The following is a 16,138-nucleotide window of genomic DNA, read 5'->3' as shown; positions in this document are numbered from 1 at the left end:
GTAACTGTAATATAAGTGAAAAGCAGGCCAAAGTTATAGATGTTTGTAAAGTGTAATAGGTACCCTGCACTCTGAACGGATTTTAACAGTGAAAAATTCAGACAGATTAGTGTTGTATCTATCCAATTATACTAGTTTACTCTTCAGAATTGTTTGCCTGAATTATTATATCAGATAGTATGAGTTTATAAAGGCTTTTCCAATTGTTTGATTAAAACTATTCACCTTATTACACTAAATAATAGTAGTATAATCCCCTAAATATCTTCTACAACATCCTCATAAATACTAAATAAAGTAATTAAGAATGTTATTTAGGAGGATGTATTATGAAGATGAGTCAAAATGAAAGGAAATAAATAAATAAATAAACAGAAGGCTTCATATATTATTCACACTGTAAAAGATCCAATGTACAATGATAATAAATTGATGGAATAAAAAGAATTCCTTCTTCCCTCTCTGAATATCTGAAAATTCCAACAAAAAAAAACATGCTACCTTGTTACTCAAGGTAGCTCGTCAAAATTCTTGTTCCCCAAGTAACCTGTGAATTCAGCAGTCAACAGATTCTGGTCTTCTTGATCAACCAATGATGCTGCTATCTTGCAGCTTTTGTAGAAAATGCAGCTCACAATTGTATCAAGTATGATGAAAATAGAGTACAAATAAGCGATGAGAATGCCCTCTAAAGCAATCCAAGGCCACAGCTTCCCACCAATCTCATAACTTCTTACAATCCTTATTTGGAACAATGCTTCAATGGCTGCCAGCCCTGCATTCGCAGGCAGAGCCAAGAACAGAGCCATTGATGTCCTTCCCCTTAGAAGAACACATGCTTTAAGAATCGCCATGTATCCACCTTTTCCCTCCATGCCAGAGAGTGTGAGTGCCATGTTGCATATCACAAGTGCATTGGCAAGTATCACCGAGAAGAGAATGGCCCCCGCCGCCGACAGGAGACTCGAGCAGCTCAGGGAGGAAGAGTAGCCGAGGCCTTCCGTGACGGCGAAGGCCAGGAAAAGAAGGCAAAAGGAAGTTGCATTTGCTGAGAGGATAAAGAAAGAGTTGTGAAAATAAGTGTGTAGAAGTGGCTTGTAATGTGAGAATATACAAGTAAAGGATGGTGGAATTGTTATGATTGGTTTTTGGTTATTGCTAAGTGCTTGAATTACTGATGCTTTTGCAATGAGGAGAAAAGTGAGTGTGAATGGAAGGGTGAAGATTGAGGAAGTGATTGTTTGAGAGACTTTGAGGTTGAGAATTGAGAAGAACTGTGATGATGATGGGAACCCTGCAGCAGAGAATAGAGCCTTGAGGTGATTGAATATATGAAGCATGATTGATGAGGAAGAAGCAGAAGAAAAAGAAGAAGAAATGAGTATTGAGAGTGAGAATGGAATGGCTAGAAATGCTGCTGTTGAAGTGAAATAATGATAGTTTTGAAGGAATGTGTAGATTGATCTTCTCAGAATCTTGCTTGAGACTTCCATTGTAAAGAATGTGATGAATTATGCATAAAATGAATGAAGACTCTTTTTAAGGCTCAACACAATGGAAGTATTTTACCTTAGAGAATGTTTTGACAGAGTGTGGATTATTCAAAAGGGCACATGGAGAACACACCCTTTATCCTTGGCAATTAGTGATTTGGTGTGACACCCTCTTTTGATTACTTAAAATGCACATTTCTTAGTAGCTTTATTATTGCTATTGCCTACAAAATATTTAAATTATTAGGGGTGTCCGCGGATCGGATATGGTCGAAAATTCGATCCGATCCGCACAATTTCCATCAGATATGATATCCGCACTTTTTAGTGTTGGATCCGATCCGCACATTTGTGGATCGAATCGGATCGGATATCGGATATATCCGCATAATTAAACCTTATCTTTTTAATCATATTTCTATGTAAAAGAATTCGATAAAAATATTTCTTTTATACTTTTAAACTTATTTATTTCTAAAATATTTTTAATCAAACTCTTTTTAAATAACAAAAATAAAATAATACAATATATAAATAATAATTACTAACTAAAACATACAAATAAGTAAATATAATACCAAACATATATATATTTATTTATTTTTTAATTATTATAGTGCGAATCTGCGGATCCGCAGATCGGATACGCGGATGTAGAGCAGATATCCACGATCTGATCCACAAAGGATACGGATCGGATATTTACTGCGGATTTACGGATATGATCCGATCCATAGACACCCCTATAAATTATGACATATATGAATCATTCAGTTATGGACCCATTAGCCTTGAAATTTAAGAGTCTTTTATGGCTTTAATAAAGGTTCAGTTCAAATCAGCCGAGCTAACAATCAGAAAATAAAACAGAATTTACTTTGCGTTTTCGTATAGCATATACAGAATGATTCGTGACATTTCTCTTTTTGGATACTTTTCACGTGGGGTAAATAAATTGAACGTAGCTTGTAAGATATAATAGCCAAATAGTACTATTCTTTATAGTATAATAATAATATGATATGATATATCATATGGTTTGAAATTACGTACCTTCAACTTCTGTCAACAATTATTAGAAAAGGGACCCCAACATAATATGAATACAACCCCATTTTAACATTAAATCACATGCTTATCAGTCATTAAAATGGATATAGTTTTTGGTAGGGCATTATGCTACATTATATAACAATAATTATCCAGCGAACCTTCATAATTTTCTTCTCTTAATCATGCTTTTCTATTCAAATTTTAAAACAATTAAAAACATATGGTTCAATGAAATAAAGGGCAATTTTAAGTAGGGTATTTGCCGTGCAGTTTGGTTCAGTTTTAAGGGAAAAAGTCATCCGATTCGAACGCTTAATTTATATGCGGTGCGATTTGGATTGGATGAACTTTTTTTTGAAAATCCGATCCGATCCGATCCAATTACAAGCGGTTTGGATCGGTTTGGATTTGCGGTTTTTTAAATAAAAAAATTAAATACATATAATAAATCTTAACCTCAAATTTTAAATAATCAACAATGACATAACAACTCTTAACATATCTTAAAAAACCAACGATAACATAACAATAGAAATAAAATTATAGGTTAGTTAAAATAAATAAATAAATAATATTTTAAACATAAAATATTTATTAAATAATAATAATACATGAATAATAGAAAAATGTATAACAAATTGAACATGTTATAAATATAATTGTAAATATAATAATAAAATAATAATATTATAGCACATTGTGCGGTTTGGATTGGATTGGATCGGTTATGAAAAGTAGATCCGAAATCCGATCCAATCCAACGGTTTGCAAAAAATAGAATCCAATCAAATCCGAATTAATACGGTTTTAATCGATTTTCAATTTGGATTGGATTAGATGAGCGGTTTAATTTGGATCGATTTGGATTTGAACACCCCTTAAGAAATTCGAAATTATAATTTATCAAATTCTGGGGTCTAATCTGAGTTGGAGGCATTGTGGCCAATGAAAAGTGTGGTGATTATTAATGACTAATTTTCTGGTGTGCGTATCTTTCAGTTGGTGAGCTATATGTTCTTTGACCCGGTAAATTAGTTAGAGGGTTTCCCATTAATTAGTGATAAGGCCTTATCTTAATTTGATTTGATTTGGTTTAGGTTTAGGATTATAAATTATATATTAATATTAATAATAAATAGTACAAATGGCAATATTTTATAGTTAGAGAATTGTTGGTATTTTATCTTCCACTTGTTTTCCTTGTTGAGATGTCAACACATTCCGTGACATTCCAACTGAACTTTAATTGTGATTAGGTAATTGGATACAAAATAACAATCATGCAAAATTTGAAACATTAGAGGCTTTATTCTTCTTTTGTATAGTATAGAGAAAAAAGAAAACAAAAACGTAAGAAGACAAAAAGTAAGAAGCTTAGGAGCATCATCAAAATACAACAACTATATATATACATAATGCATGTGTCAAGTGTCGGTTCCTTTTCTTTACTATTTCATATTTAAGCTTAAGAACAAAAAAAAACCCACATGTATGGTTTATTTAAATTGACTTTGACAAATATTATTTTATATGATTAACTAAGTCTAAGTTCAATTTAAAAGTAATGTGATGAGCCTACCTTAAAATAAAAATTAGGGTAAAGTATATTTTTTGTCCCTAAAGTTTAGCAAAAGTTTCAAAAATACCCTTAAGTTTTATTTTGTTTCAATTTTGTCCTAGAAGTTTTCGATTTGCATCAAATATACCCTTAACAGCTAAATTTTCAAAAAAATTAAGACCAATCTAACAATAATGCATGAAAACTATGCTTGATTTGCTTGTGTTGAGGGTTGTTCTTATGAAATTGTTGTTGAATTGGTCTTAAATTTTTTGAAAAATTAGTCGTTCGGGGTATATTTGATGCAAATCGAAAACTTTTAGGACAAAATTGAAACAAAATAAAACTTAAGGGTATTTTTAAAACTTTTGTCAAACTTCAGGGACAAAAAATATACTTTACCCTAAAAATTATTAGTCTATGTGATGAGCATGCACTTGTAATTTAATATTGATTATAATGTGGTTAATCAACATATTTGACCTAACTTGAACTGCATGACATTTGTATAAGATTTCTTCCACTAAAGTTCCTAGAATAATTCCGGTTTTGAATCTAAATATTGTTAGGCATGTTAGCAATTTATTATTTCTAAAACTAAATGCTCCATAAATATTGAAACAAGACTTTCGCGTAATGTGTTATTAATTTATTTTGACTTATTGTCAATATAAAAACAAGGTTTCATATAAAGATCAAAGTATACATCATCTAAATCAGCAAAAACTTATAAATAGAAACATGTTATTAAATTAAATAATAATAGATTTTTTTTTTTTTTACATTGATAATCTATTATCTACTATTATAGTTAATTCATTTGTCATAGTTAAAAGCCTACCATTTCCTTGTGCAGATTTTGTTTTTGATATTGGAGTAGCAACGGTGTTTTTTCAAAATATAGGTTGACGGGGTGTTATTCTCAAATGTGGAACCGTTTAATTAGATAAACAAAAATCGGATTGAGGGATTTATGAAATCGGATCGAAGGATTTGTGAGAGAACAGAAATCGGACCGAGGGATTTCTGTTAAAAAAAATTAAAAAATTTGAAGTATAGAAATCGGACTCTCCGATTTGTGTATCTTCCACACTTTTGAAAAACACCAAAAATTACAATGTTAAGGTATATCATCACTTTTACTTTCATATATATAAAAAAGCGCCGTTCCTAATATCATTTTATGTATCTGTTTGCAACAAACTATCATTATTCATTTCCCTCCAACAAAATAATGCATCCATCAATTATCTTATAAGTATTTTGATATGATCATGCATATATTATTATATAGCTTGCAAAATGTAAAGAAACTATTTATATAGTATCAAACATATATAACAAGAAGTCACAAAAAAAAAAAAAAAGAGAAAACACAAAAGAAATTCTCTTCTTTCTCTCTCTCTCTCTAACAAATTCTCACTTCTCATTTTCTAGCTGTAAAAAAAATCTCACTCTCGATTCTTCTATATATTAACATATAGTAATCAATCCAAATTAGCAAAGTAATGGTTTTAATTTTTAAATTTAGAATAGAAATAGAATAAAGAGTAAAGTGACAAATAAATTCCTGAAAATTTACATTTCAGACATATTAGTCCCTAAAGAAAAAAAATACCAATAAAATCTTTTAACTTTTAAGATAACAAACGTGGACAAATTAGTTCAAATTCAGACCTTCTACTCTAATCATAAAGGATAATTTTCTACCCTAATCATAAAGGGTAATTTGAAGATAGTATGTCCACATCTGCTATCTTAGAAGACTTTATTGGTACTTTTTTTTCTTTAGGGACTAATCTGTGCCAAGTATAAATCCTTAGAGATTTATTTATCATTTTACTCTAGAATAAATTAACAAAATTTTCACAATAAAACTTATAACTTAAAATAATTTTTCTTATATGATTACTAGCTAAATCATTTTTTTACATTATCTCTCAATCCGGCAAACCAAAGATTAATCCGTTATGAATTTAAGTTCCATTTAAGAATATGTCATTAGTCAAATAGATTACTATATACACAAGGTGATAATCGAATTCTTAACATTTGTTTAAGCGGATGATTGACCTAACTACTCAATCAGCACAAGCTGGTTCCTCGTACATCATTCCCTGTAATTGGAAACCTGAGTTAAATTCTTAAAGCTGTAGTCTGCCAGCATTACTAGCCCAAATTTTCGTTTAGGTAAATAAAAATCATGTACATATATTAGAAAAAAGTGGGTTCGACTTCAACCCTATGATACAACAAAAGTGACCTCATTAACAGTCATTTATGAGGCCAAAGAATAGAGTGACTTGTAAATGAATTTGCAATAAACAAATATTAAGTTGGAAGCACTCCACAGCTTGTTTTGTTACTGAATTCTGCAGCCTTGTTCCTCTGCTCTAAGAAATATAAGGCCTCGTCTAATCCTCTACAAGGAAACAGAGAAATGATGCTTCTATAAGATAACAAACACATGAGGAAATCACAAAATGAAACTACACAGCAGAATGGATTATAAGAAGATGGAATTGAATGTCCTCCTCTGATTTATTCTTAAAAATGATCTAATACCTCTGTGGTATCTCTTATGCGAAGGAGATCCAATCTGTCCGAAGGCCTTCGGTTCGATAGGGTAGCCAGCTGCAAGCGAATGAGCATTAGTCCATTGCAACAGAAATAGCCCAGTTTGATGATTTTTTAAAGGTGAAAACTCAGGTGAATTCGACTTCAAGTGAAGTTGATACCTCAGAGTCGTTAGATGAAAATTTAGTCAAATCAGTCAAATTATCTAACGGCTCTTAGGTATCAACTTCACGTGAAGTCGACTGCACTTGAGTTTCCACCTTTTTTAAACAAATAAAAAACTTAAGATACGTAGTCACCCAAAAACTGAAACGCTCAGGGTCTCGTGTCGATGGCATCATCGCTTCAACATTCAGGAGTCTCTCGATTCTTCTTGGATCTGTATGATATTTCATATTTCTAGAGCTTAGTATTACATGGAGCATTACATTGTAAAGGTTCAAATCGGAAAATAACTTTGAACAGCATTACAACAGAGTACTATTTTGGAGAAAGAGGTGATGATCAATATATCTCATTTTTCACTCAACATAAAAATGACTGTAGAAATCCAATATTTAAGGTCAAAAAATTTTTGTCTAAAGATTACCTAGTCTTGTTGCTTCTCTAGCTCTTCTTATCCACGATCGAGCATTTTCTGCTGCATTACATGTCAATTCCTGTAACTGTAACGGCATAACAACCATACTCATTAGATGGAAAGCAAAACTTTACAGTAAAGAATTATATATGAAGGGGCATCACATTTATAATAAATAGAAGCTCAAAATTCAAAATAGGCATTTGAATCTTCATCTCACTTACAAATCAACAGACTAGAGACTACCAACTTTGCAAACTTGAATGATGAACGAGCAAATATCTTCATTGATCATTTTTAGTAACAAAGCGGATGCAGACAACATATATGCACTAGATTGAGAAGGCGTGTTTTTTATATCTTTATATATTTCTTGTAGATTCTAATATATTAGTATGCTAACCAAAAACTTACAAACATAATGTAAAAGATATAGTCAACTTACAATCTCTCTTTCTTTTGTCCCTTCTGCTGGCATAATATCCTGAACCCATTCAACCTGAGCAACACGATACCTGCATAAACATTGAAAACATGTGTCATAAAGATCTGATGAGAATTTATATTAGCTATCAACTACCTAACACAACCTTCTTTTCTTATCCAGCATTAAAAACACATAATCCAATTTTTTGTAAAAGAAAAAAAGGATCAGTTAAACAGCAAGAGAACTTGTTAAACATAACTCTTGTATTTATGAGCTTTGAGAGATTACTTATCCTAAGTTAAGCTTTAAAAACACATCAAGCTAAATCTTCCTAAATGAAAGGAGGAGAGAAAAATCCAGTTAAATAGCTAGAGAATTTGTTAAACATAACATCCACTAACAACTTACCCATCCTGATCCCATGAACGGATGATGCGAAATCTCCTGCGACTTTCAATCTGCATATAATGGTACTTGCTTAAAGACTGAAATGCTTCTCTTTAAGATAAAGAATATTATTGAGGTGAAAAGGAAAATGATATAAGAAGAAAAATGATATATCTTCACCTCTATATAGAAACGACCATCTGGAAGTGGCTCACACCTGTAGTGTCAAATAGAAAAAATATTTATTTAAAGAATGTGGCTTGCATGAGAACAAGTTTAATGCAAGGTTATGAGCTCAAAATTATTTTTCAGGTAAAAAGGATATCAAGCACGGAGAACCTACTCAGTGATTTCCACTTCACAGCCATACTCGGCTAAGGAACCTGTTGAAGAATCAGTGATAACCTACAGGACACCAGATGAATGAGGTTCGTCCAATCATGCAACTTAAGCCACATAACCAAAGGAAACAATAAACAATTAAAAAAAATGAAATCAAAAGACTTCAATAAATATCTACCATTCCCATCCGATGATTGCCTTCCATTATTCTTCTTACCTATTTTTAAAGAATAAATAGATTAAAACACAGATATGATATTTAGACTGTCTGAATATAGATATCATTTATCATTAGGTATATGAATTACTTTCACAAATTAAACATACAATAATGTTTTAAAACAGCTTTTTTACAGATTTTAAAGTAGCATGTGAAGTTTACACAAAAATCATGAATCACCAATTATGACACTCCTCACCAAATGTTGCAGTCAACTAACTCAATCACAACTGTTCAAATATATAAATGCAACCCCTCCAACTACTCAAGTTTTGAACAAAGGGTAAATGGAGACAATATATTAAATATAATATGTCCCTTGATATATAAAGAAGATTATTTAGATTTGTGCAATAAATATGTGAAAATATTTGCAATGCATACAAGTGTTCATTGGGTATTGACGTAATTCATCTGTAATTTATATGAAAAAAGAAATTGAAAATGATATTATAAATATATTATTTTATTTAAAACTAATATCTTTACCGGCAAACCAGAAGATTATTCAGCAAATCCCCCCCCCCCCCCATCAGTTAGAATACTTGTTTTTTCACATGGAGAAAAGGATACTTGTTAACGTACCAAACCACTCAAAACTACCCATCAACATTTACCAGATGGCACTACAAAAGACTGAATTATTTCTTAAGAACAATATGTTATAGCATAGCATCCATAATCAACTCACCATCAATCTATACCGAGGTTCAAATATATTGAGCGGAAACTTTTGACATGGTATGACAACATCCATAACAAAGAGGGGCAGCAAATCTACACCAGGGTTGATTAAACTGTCATGCTCTTGTTTCCGTTCTGCATACTCCTCAGGAAAGTTCTTCTCTATGATGTTCTTCAATGTCACACTAGAAAAAGGTTGACAAGACTATAAATATCTTAGCAAAAAAAGGTGTCCATAAAATCAATTAGAACTTTTATTTTGTTCCAACATCTAAGACTAAACCAAATTCAGCTAAATGTGTCCTCATAACCCTAGGATGTGCCTTGTATAAATACCAAAGGGAGTATTGAACTACAAACTTACAATCAGAGAACCACATAATAAGTCAAATTTTTTGACAGCTTTACCTGATTGAACATGTTCTTGGACTAATAAACAGAACTGTCCTGCACAAAGGGCATCTGTTCCCTAACAATTGAGGACAAGAATTAGCAGAGTAGAGATAAGATATGAATTCATAGAGAAAAGATAATCAAGATGAGCTAATACCAACCAGAATCCATTGACTGAAATAGACATGAACGGCAAAAGGAATGTCCACAAGGGGTTGTAACAGGTTCATACAGCAACTTCAGGCAGAGAGTGCAATCAAACTCATCGTTTCGCTCTGGTTGTGCATGTCTATCCATCCTTGTTGAATGAGATGGCAGTCTTTCCAAATTTCGAAGAGAAGCTTGAAGAGGATTGCTGCATAGTATCATAGGAAACAAAAAAGGAACCCGTGATCTACTTCAATAAGATGACTCTTGCAAAAGTCTACAATAAGTAATTTCATCAACATTTCTACAAGGAATACATAGAAAAGAAATTAAGGGGAAAAAGGAAGATACAGCAAGATTCATAATAAGTAGTACCTAAATGGATCGACTTGTAGACCGGAAAGAATAACATCCCTGGCTTTCTCATATTTCTCCAACTGTCAGTTTAATAAATTGTCATAGCAAGTTTTGCATAATATGCATAATATGAATACAATTATAAAGAAAATGTTGGCCACAAAAGCAAGTGTTAAAGAATTAAGCCCCTTAGCTCCGTATTCTGGCAAGACTAAAAGGGTTTACAATTGACTACAGCCACATAATAACTTTTTATGCCATAAAAAACTGGCAATTTTAGAGGACCTGCACAATAAAAAGTTAAAAACCACTTGAGACATCTACCTACATAAGCAACTAATTAATACTATACAAATCCAAATCATTTTCATTGTACTACTTTATTTACGACTATCCCCTAAATCACCATGAATTACTAAAATAATGTTGCCATTGTTCGTTGCTTATTATCCTAATAACCATAACAGCAATCATGTCCAGCTCCACAGCCTCGCTTCACTTCATGATATCCTACTCAAGCAGCTACTAACCCTCACAGGAGGTGTTTGGCATCATTCGGAAATCATATATGTAGGTAAGAGGGAGCTGATTTTGACATACGGTTATAGATTTTAAGAAACTAGTTCATATCTGAAGTGAATTAGAAATAAATATGGTTCTTAGAACTTAGAGGCGATTGATCCTATAAGGGAGATCAACCAATTTATGAAACTTACCAAAAGAAGTGCATGGGCCTTTAAAATGTAAGGATTAGCTGAATTACTTTGCAGGTCAACAAGCTTCTCAGCATCCTTCAAACCCAGCTGGAATGAATGTCAAGAGTCAACTACTAAGAGCAAATTAGTTTGGAAAGATGATAATATTCACCATGATCAAAACAATGCAGGACATACTTCAGCAAGTGTTGTAGGATCAAGCCCACTCAATGGTCTATGTTCCGAAGCCGATGGAGTTCTATGCTTTAAATATTGACTAATCCTGATTGGAAAACATTGTGGTTGCCATGAGACCACTAAGCAGCTTTACAAAACTTAATAAATTTGGGGGAATACTAAATAACCAACCTAATATAAGCTGCACAGCGATTGCCGAGGATGACCATATCACCAGATTTAATGTTATTGGCTCGCGAATAAAAGCTGATTGCCTGAATAAATATCAAAACTTTAGGGACATAGCATAAAGCATCACTTTGTCCAAATGTAAGGAGAGGAATAAAGCATGCATAAAAGTGGAAATCAAAACAATGCAACAAAAATCATTAGCATTAGCACCCTAAAAGTGAAACACTACCTCTTCCATTCTATTCTCTCGAAATGCTTCATTGCCACTCTGCACAAGCTCGTAAACATGGCGAAGTGTGTCCCACGGCAATCCGTCTGATTCTTTTTCCTGAAATCCAACCCATGCTACATTCTTTATAATAAAATCTAAACTAATTGTATACGAAAAGAGGGACCACAGAATAGCGAAAGTTGTCTAAGTTGTGACAGAAGGCAAAGTAGTATATGAGTAAAAGAAAGAAGGAAATTCGAATTGAAAATCGAAAATTGAAATTGAAAGAAAATGAATGAAAGAATGAATGGCGTAGAAGGAAGGGTACATTGATGAATACAGACCCAGACATAGTCATTGACATCGGGAAGGGCGTCGTGGAAGGGAGAAGGAGACGACGGAGCAGCCATGAAGAAGAAGAAGAAGATGCATAAGCGGACCAAAATCCACTACGTGCTCTCTCTCTACTCCGCTATCATTTCTTTCATATCTATAATAATGCCAGTCAACGGGGGCTTTGACTCACACGTGTAATATTCTCATTGGTTCCCACTTTCTCAGCCTTCTCTTGCCTTCTTTTACCGCCAATTAACCAACCACTGGCACTAAGCGTTCCCTACACGCCATTTCATTCTACTCTAGTAATTAGGGGTGTTATCGGTTTGGTTTGGTTCGGTTTTAGACTAAAAATCAATCGAATCGATTTATTCGGTTTTTACATAATACCAACCAATTGATTTGTTGTTTGCGCAACAATCGAATCGAACTAAAAGCGGTTTGGTTCGGTCAGTTTTTTCGGTTTTTAAATTCTAATTAATAGAAAATTAATCTTAGTAAAATGATGTTCAAAACAATCAATAAACTGAAATAATATTACGTTACATTCAAATTCAACACAATTTCAACTCATTCCAACAACTAAACATAAAACAAACACATTTGTTAAGTCTAAAATTTCCATTTCAATGTATTACTAAATCATTTCTGCGGTTCGGTTCGGTTCGGTTCGTTTTCTGCTGAGCCAATCGAAACCAAACCGAACCGATCGGTTTACTTCGGAAAAAAAATTAAAAAAAACCGATTTTTTTCGATTTTTATTCGGTTGTTGTAAATTTTGGTTCGATTTTGCGGTAAATTTCGATTTGGTTCGATAACTTACACCCCTACTAGTAATATTGGATATAAAATAAAAATTTTTATTATATTTTAAACTTATATTTTCTATATTCATAATTTAATCACCAACCATTTGTTTATTAGTTTCTAATAATAATAATTGGTTTATATATTTTTATTAGTGTCTTAACAATTAAACTTCTCATGTGCGAACATATTTCGGACATAACATTCATCCACACTCGTTCGACACACATATTTTTTGTATTTAATCGTGTTTTAATAAAAATTAAAAAATTTTATCCGGACACATTTAAACACACTTAAATATCATTTCGTACCAACACATGTGTATTTTTAAAACATGTTTATTAATTATTAGAACAAAAATATTTTAAATACGTTATATAATTAAAAAATATATTAAAAATAATTTAAAAAAATTTTAAATTTGTGTATTTATATATTCCATATCATAATATATTGTGTCCTATATTCGTAGCAGTACCGATGTATTATACATGATACCACACATGAAATACTAGATAATTAGATATATTCATGTGCTTTTATATCTATATATGCATGTATATTCTTGTGTCTATATCTATATTATTCTACGATAAACAATCAGCCTTAAAAACTTATTTAGAATGTTACTCAATGCTACAATATCTACAAATCAGTAAATGATCATTTTTTTTCTAAGATATTGCAAAACATTTAGAAATATCTTTTAATCTCTTATATGTTATATTTTAATATTGAGATAATTTCTAAATATTTTATAATTACTATTCTTATGATAAATATGCCTCTATATACTTGAATCCAATATCCATGCATGTGAAAAAGTAAATTCCTTTTGACTTCCGAACGGCAACCGTCGAAGATGAGGGAAGCGCTCTCCGACAAACACCACCAGACAACATATTTCTTATATTATTCCTCAACTACTTTTTTATTAATGTAAGAGATTTTTTCAGTTAACATACAGCATAAATTACCCCTTTTAAAATTGGATTATTCATTCTCATTTCAAAGGAAGCAAATTAAAGACATTGATGGATGGGAATAATGTGTGGATTATGGTACGTGTATACTAAAATCAGCCATCAAAGTCAGCCACTAGTATAAAATATATGTTGAAATATAATTATAGGACTGGCAATGGGTAGGGTAGGGTAGAGTTTGGCCCTTACCCTAACCCTACCCGCGAGTTGAAAATTTTATTAAAATTCTACCATACTCTACCCGTGTGTTGAGAATCTCTCAACTCTAATCCTACCCGCACCCTAAAATTCTAAACCCTACCCTATCCTACCCTACCCGCAGAAATATCAAAATTTTTCAAAGTAAATATAAAATTCAATCATTTCGAATTTTATACATATTAATAACATAAAAAATAAAAAATTAATGCTCTAAATTACTAAATTAACTAACTAGTTTTAGTGATTGGCAGCGGGTCGGGTAGCCTACCCTACCCGAACGGGTTGGACCGGATTGGGTACCTGCGGGTAGGATATGAATTGCCAGCCCTAAATATAAATACATATTGAAAATGAATTAAACTACACATATATTTATACATAAATACATTAATGACTAATTTTAGTAGCTGATTTTAATGTACAAATAGCAATTCTCGTAATGTGTGGTTAGTGTGATTCGTGGAGCATATAATATCCATATGAATGTGTGTGCATATTATCGAATGTATTTTGCGGTAATTGGACCACGTTGATTAGATACTGTCCATAATATTTTTGCTTACAAGTTTGGTTGTGGTGGTGTCACGTTGGTTCCTTCCATTTCATTCTTAATTTGTGGGGATCACAATGCATTATTCATTATTCATAGCTAGCTACTTCCATCTTACCACACCCAGCTACCTAACATCTCTAAAGCCTTTTCTAAACGACAATTTTTCTTAAGAGTAATGTTAGATAGACAAAAAAAAAGTTAAAATTTGCCTTATTTAGTATTAATTAATTGTCGTAATAATTAATGAATGCTAAATAAGATAAGTTATGGCTGTTTTTGACTGATTTTCTTTGGTTACCAAACATTTCGGTTTTCTTAATATATGAGTGAATATCTCATCTGGCCCCTGACAATTATCTCGAAAGGACAACGAGGCCCCCAAGAAAAAAAAACACCCAATCCGGTCCCTGATAATTTTTTTTGGGACTGATTAGCCCCTGTGCCAAAAAAATAACATTGATTTTTTTTGGCACAGGGACCTCGTTGTCCTTTCGAAGTAATTGTCATGAACCGGGTTGTATTTTTTATTTTTGTCAGGGGCCGAGTTGAAGTTTTTTTTGTCAGGAGTCTTGTTGTCTTTCGAAGTAATTGTCAGGGGCTAATTTGGGTTTTTCTCTTAATATATCTAAATTCACCACAAATTCTAACATACCCATTAATTTGGACACTTAATTTAATAGTGACATATATTATGGTTTTTATTAGAATGCATAGAACATTTACTTTTTATTAGAATTTAATCTGATATATTTTCAAACCTTATGCTACCAATAAGCTCCAATACCGCCACTAGCTAGATCTCATGCTCACAATGTTTTTTAACAAAGTCTTCTAAACTTAATCAAATATATTGTTGTTGACTTCCTTGAAGTTTACTTATATAATTATAAATTAATAACGTTTGACTTGTTTTTGGGTCCCCTTGCATTGTAATTGTATATCCAATGTCTATGAGCTAATGCAAACAACAAAAACAAACAAAAAGTGTCCATGAAGTAATAACACCCCCTCCCTCTTCTCTCTCTCGCTTCTGAGTTTCTAAGAGATTACAATTTGCATTGATGATTTTTAAGATAAATAAGACAATAATCACTTTTTTTGCCATTGCCGTGAATAATAATGTCATTGTTTGGAAGATAAAGTCAAAATTTATTATGATCAACAACTTCAACTTGATATTCATGGATTATTTAATCTCAGGTCGTATGTTAATAAAGTTAAAGGTAATAACATTAGGAAAGAATAAGAAAAGAAAATATAAAATTTTTTTATTGTATGTTGTTGTTTAATAAAAGAATAATGATATCTATTTACACTAATTATTAAACTGATTTTAAATTTTAAAATAAGCTAAAACAGTCCGAATCTTTAAAAATTTTATTAGAGAAAAAAAAAATAACTAACTAAACTTTTTTTTTTAAAAAAAAGGATAAAATAATAAATAAAAATAACATAAAAATTTAATAAAGGGGTTTATTTTGAAAAAAAATAAAATAAAATATTGTTAGTTTGCTGCCTAGGTTCTTATAGGCTATAGCAATTACGAAGATGGGTGTCTCCAAACGACCAACAAGATGATGAAGTTGGTATATATATTATAGGAAACATTTCAGGTGCATCAGGAGTACTGGTGCTCCAGTTATTTTAACCGTTGATCTGAATTATAAAAAATATATATAATATATATTAATTAAAATCAACGGTTAAAACAACTGGTGCAACGGTACTCTCTGGTGCACTTAAAATGTTTCCTATATTATAT

The 16,138-nt window shown here is 31.8% G+C and overlaps 2 protein-coding genes across 2 annotated transcripts; both read right to left on the bottom strand.

The window, feature by feature from the left end:
* Positions 1-364: 364 nt before the first annotated feature.
* Positions 365-1,611, bottom strand: LOC107622694 (uncharacterized). The gene has a single exon (XM_016324674.3). The coding sequence runs from the start codon at positions 1,491-1,493 to the stop codon at positions 510-512; it is 984 nt and encodes a 327-aa protein (XP_016180160.1). The 5' UTR covers positions 1,494-1,611; the 3' UTR covers positions 365-509.
* A 4,678-nt stretch (positions 1,612-6,289) lies between these two features.
* Positions 6,290-12,111, bottom strand: LOC107622693 (uncharacterized). Its single transcript, XM_088502814.1, has 18 exons — positions 11,838-12,111; positions 11,512-11,610; positions 11,283-11,365; positions 11,112-11,196; positions 10,935-11,021; positions 10,237-10,298; positions 9,876-10,069; positions 9,730-9,790; positions 9,329-9,506; positions 8,596-8,634; positions 8,419-8,480; positions 8,256-8,292; positions 8,097-8,146; positions 7,707-7,776; positions 7,271-7,346; positions 6,981-7,060; positions 6,670-6,738; positions 6,290-6,526 (listed from the first exon to the last, which is right to left on the bottom strand). The coding sequence occupies exons 1-18, from the start codon at positions 11,901-11,903 to the stop codon at positions 6,467-6,469; spliced, it is 1,458 nt and encodes a 485-aa protein (XP_088358940.1). The 5' UTR covers positions 11,904-12,111; the 3' UTR covers positions 6,290-6,466.
* Positions 12,112-16,138: the final 4,027 nt, after the last annotated feature.

This window comes from Arachis ipaensis, chromosome B10, assembly GCF_059453495.1.
Source record: "Arachis ipaensis isolate K30076 ecotype BB chromosome B10, ASM5945349v1, whole genome shotgun sequence".
Lineage (NCBI taxonomy): Eukaryota > Viridiplantae > Streptophyta > Magnoliopsida > Fabales > Fabaceae > Arachis > Arachis ipaensis.
The sequence above is the reverse complement of the archived record's forward strand: the minus strand, read 5'-3'. Positions and strand labels throughout refer to the sequence as shown.

Bases quoted from the DNA above. Each gene is read 5' to 3' on its own strand.
- LOC107622693 (XM_088502814.1), bottom strand. From the start codon at position 11,903: ATGGCTGCTCCGTCGTCTCCTTCTCCCTTCCACGACGCCCTTCCCGAT. The intron at 11,611-11,837 runs GTCTGTATTCAT...GTTGGATTTCAG, and splicing joins ATGTCAATGACTATGTCTGG to GAAAAAGAATCAGACGGATT. The intron at 10,070-10,236 runs GTACTACTTATT...GATACTATGCAG, and splicing joins CTACAAGTCGATCCATTTAG to CAATCCTCTTCAAGCTTCTC.
- LOC107622694 (XM_016324674.3), bottom strand. From the start codon at position 1,493: ATGGAAGTCTCAAGCAAGATTCTGAGAAGATCAATCTACACATTCCTT.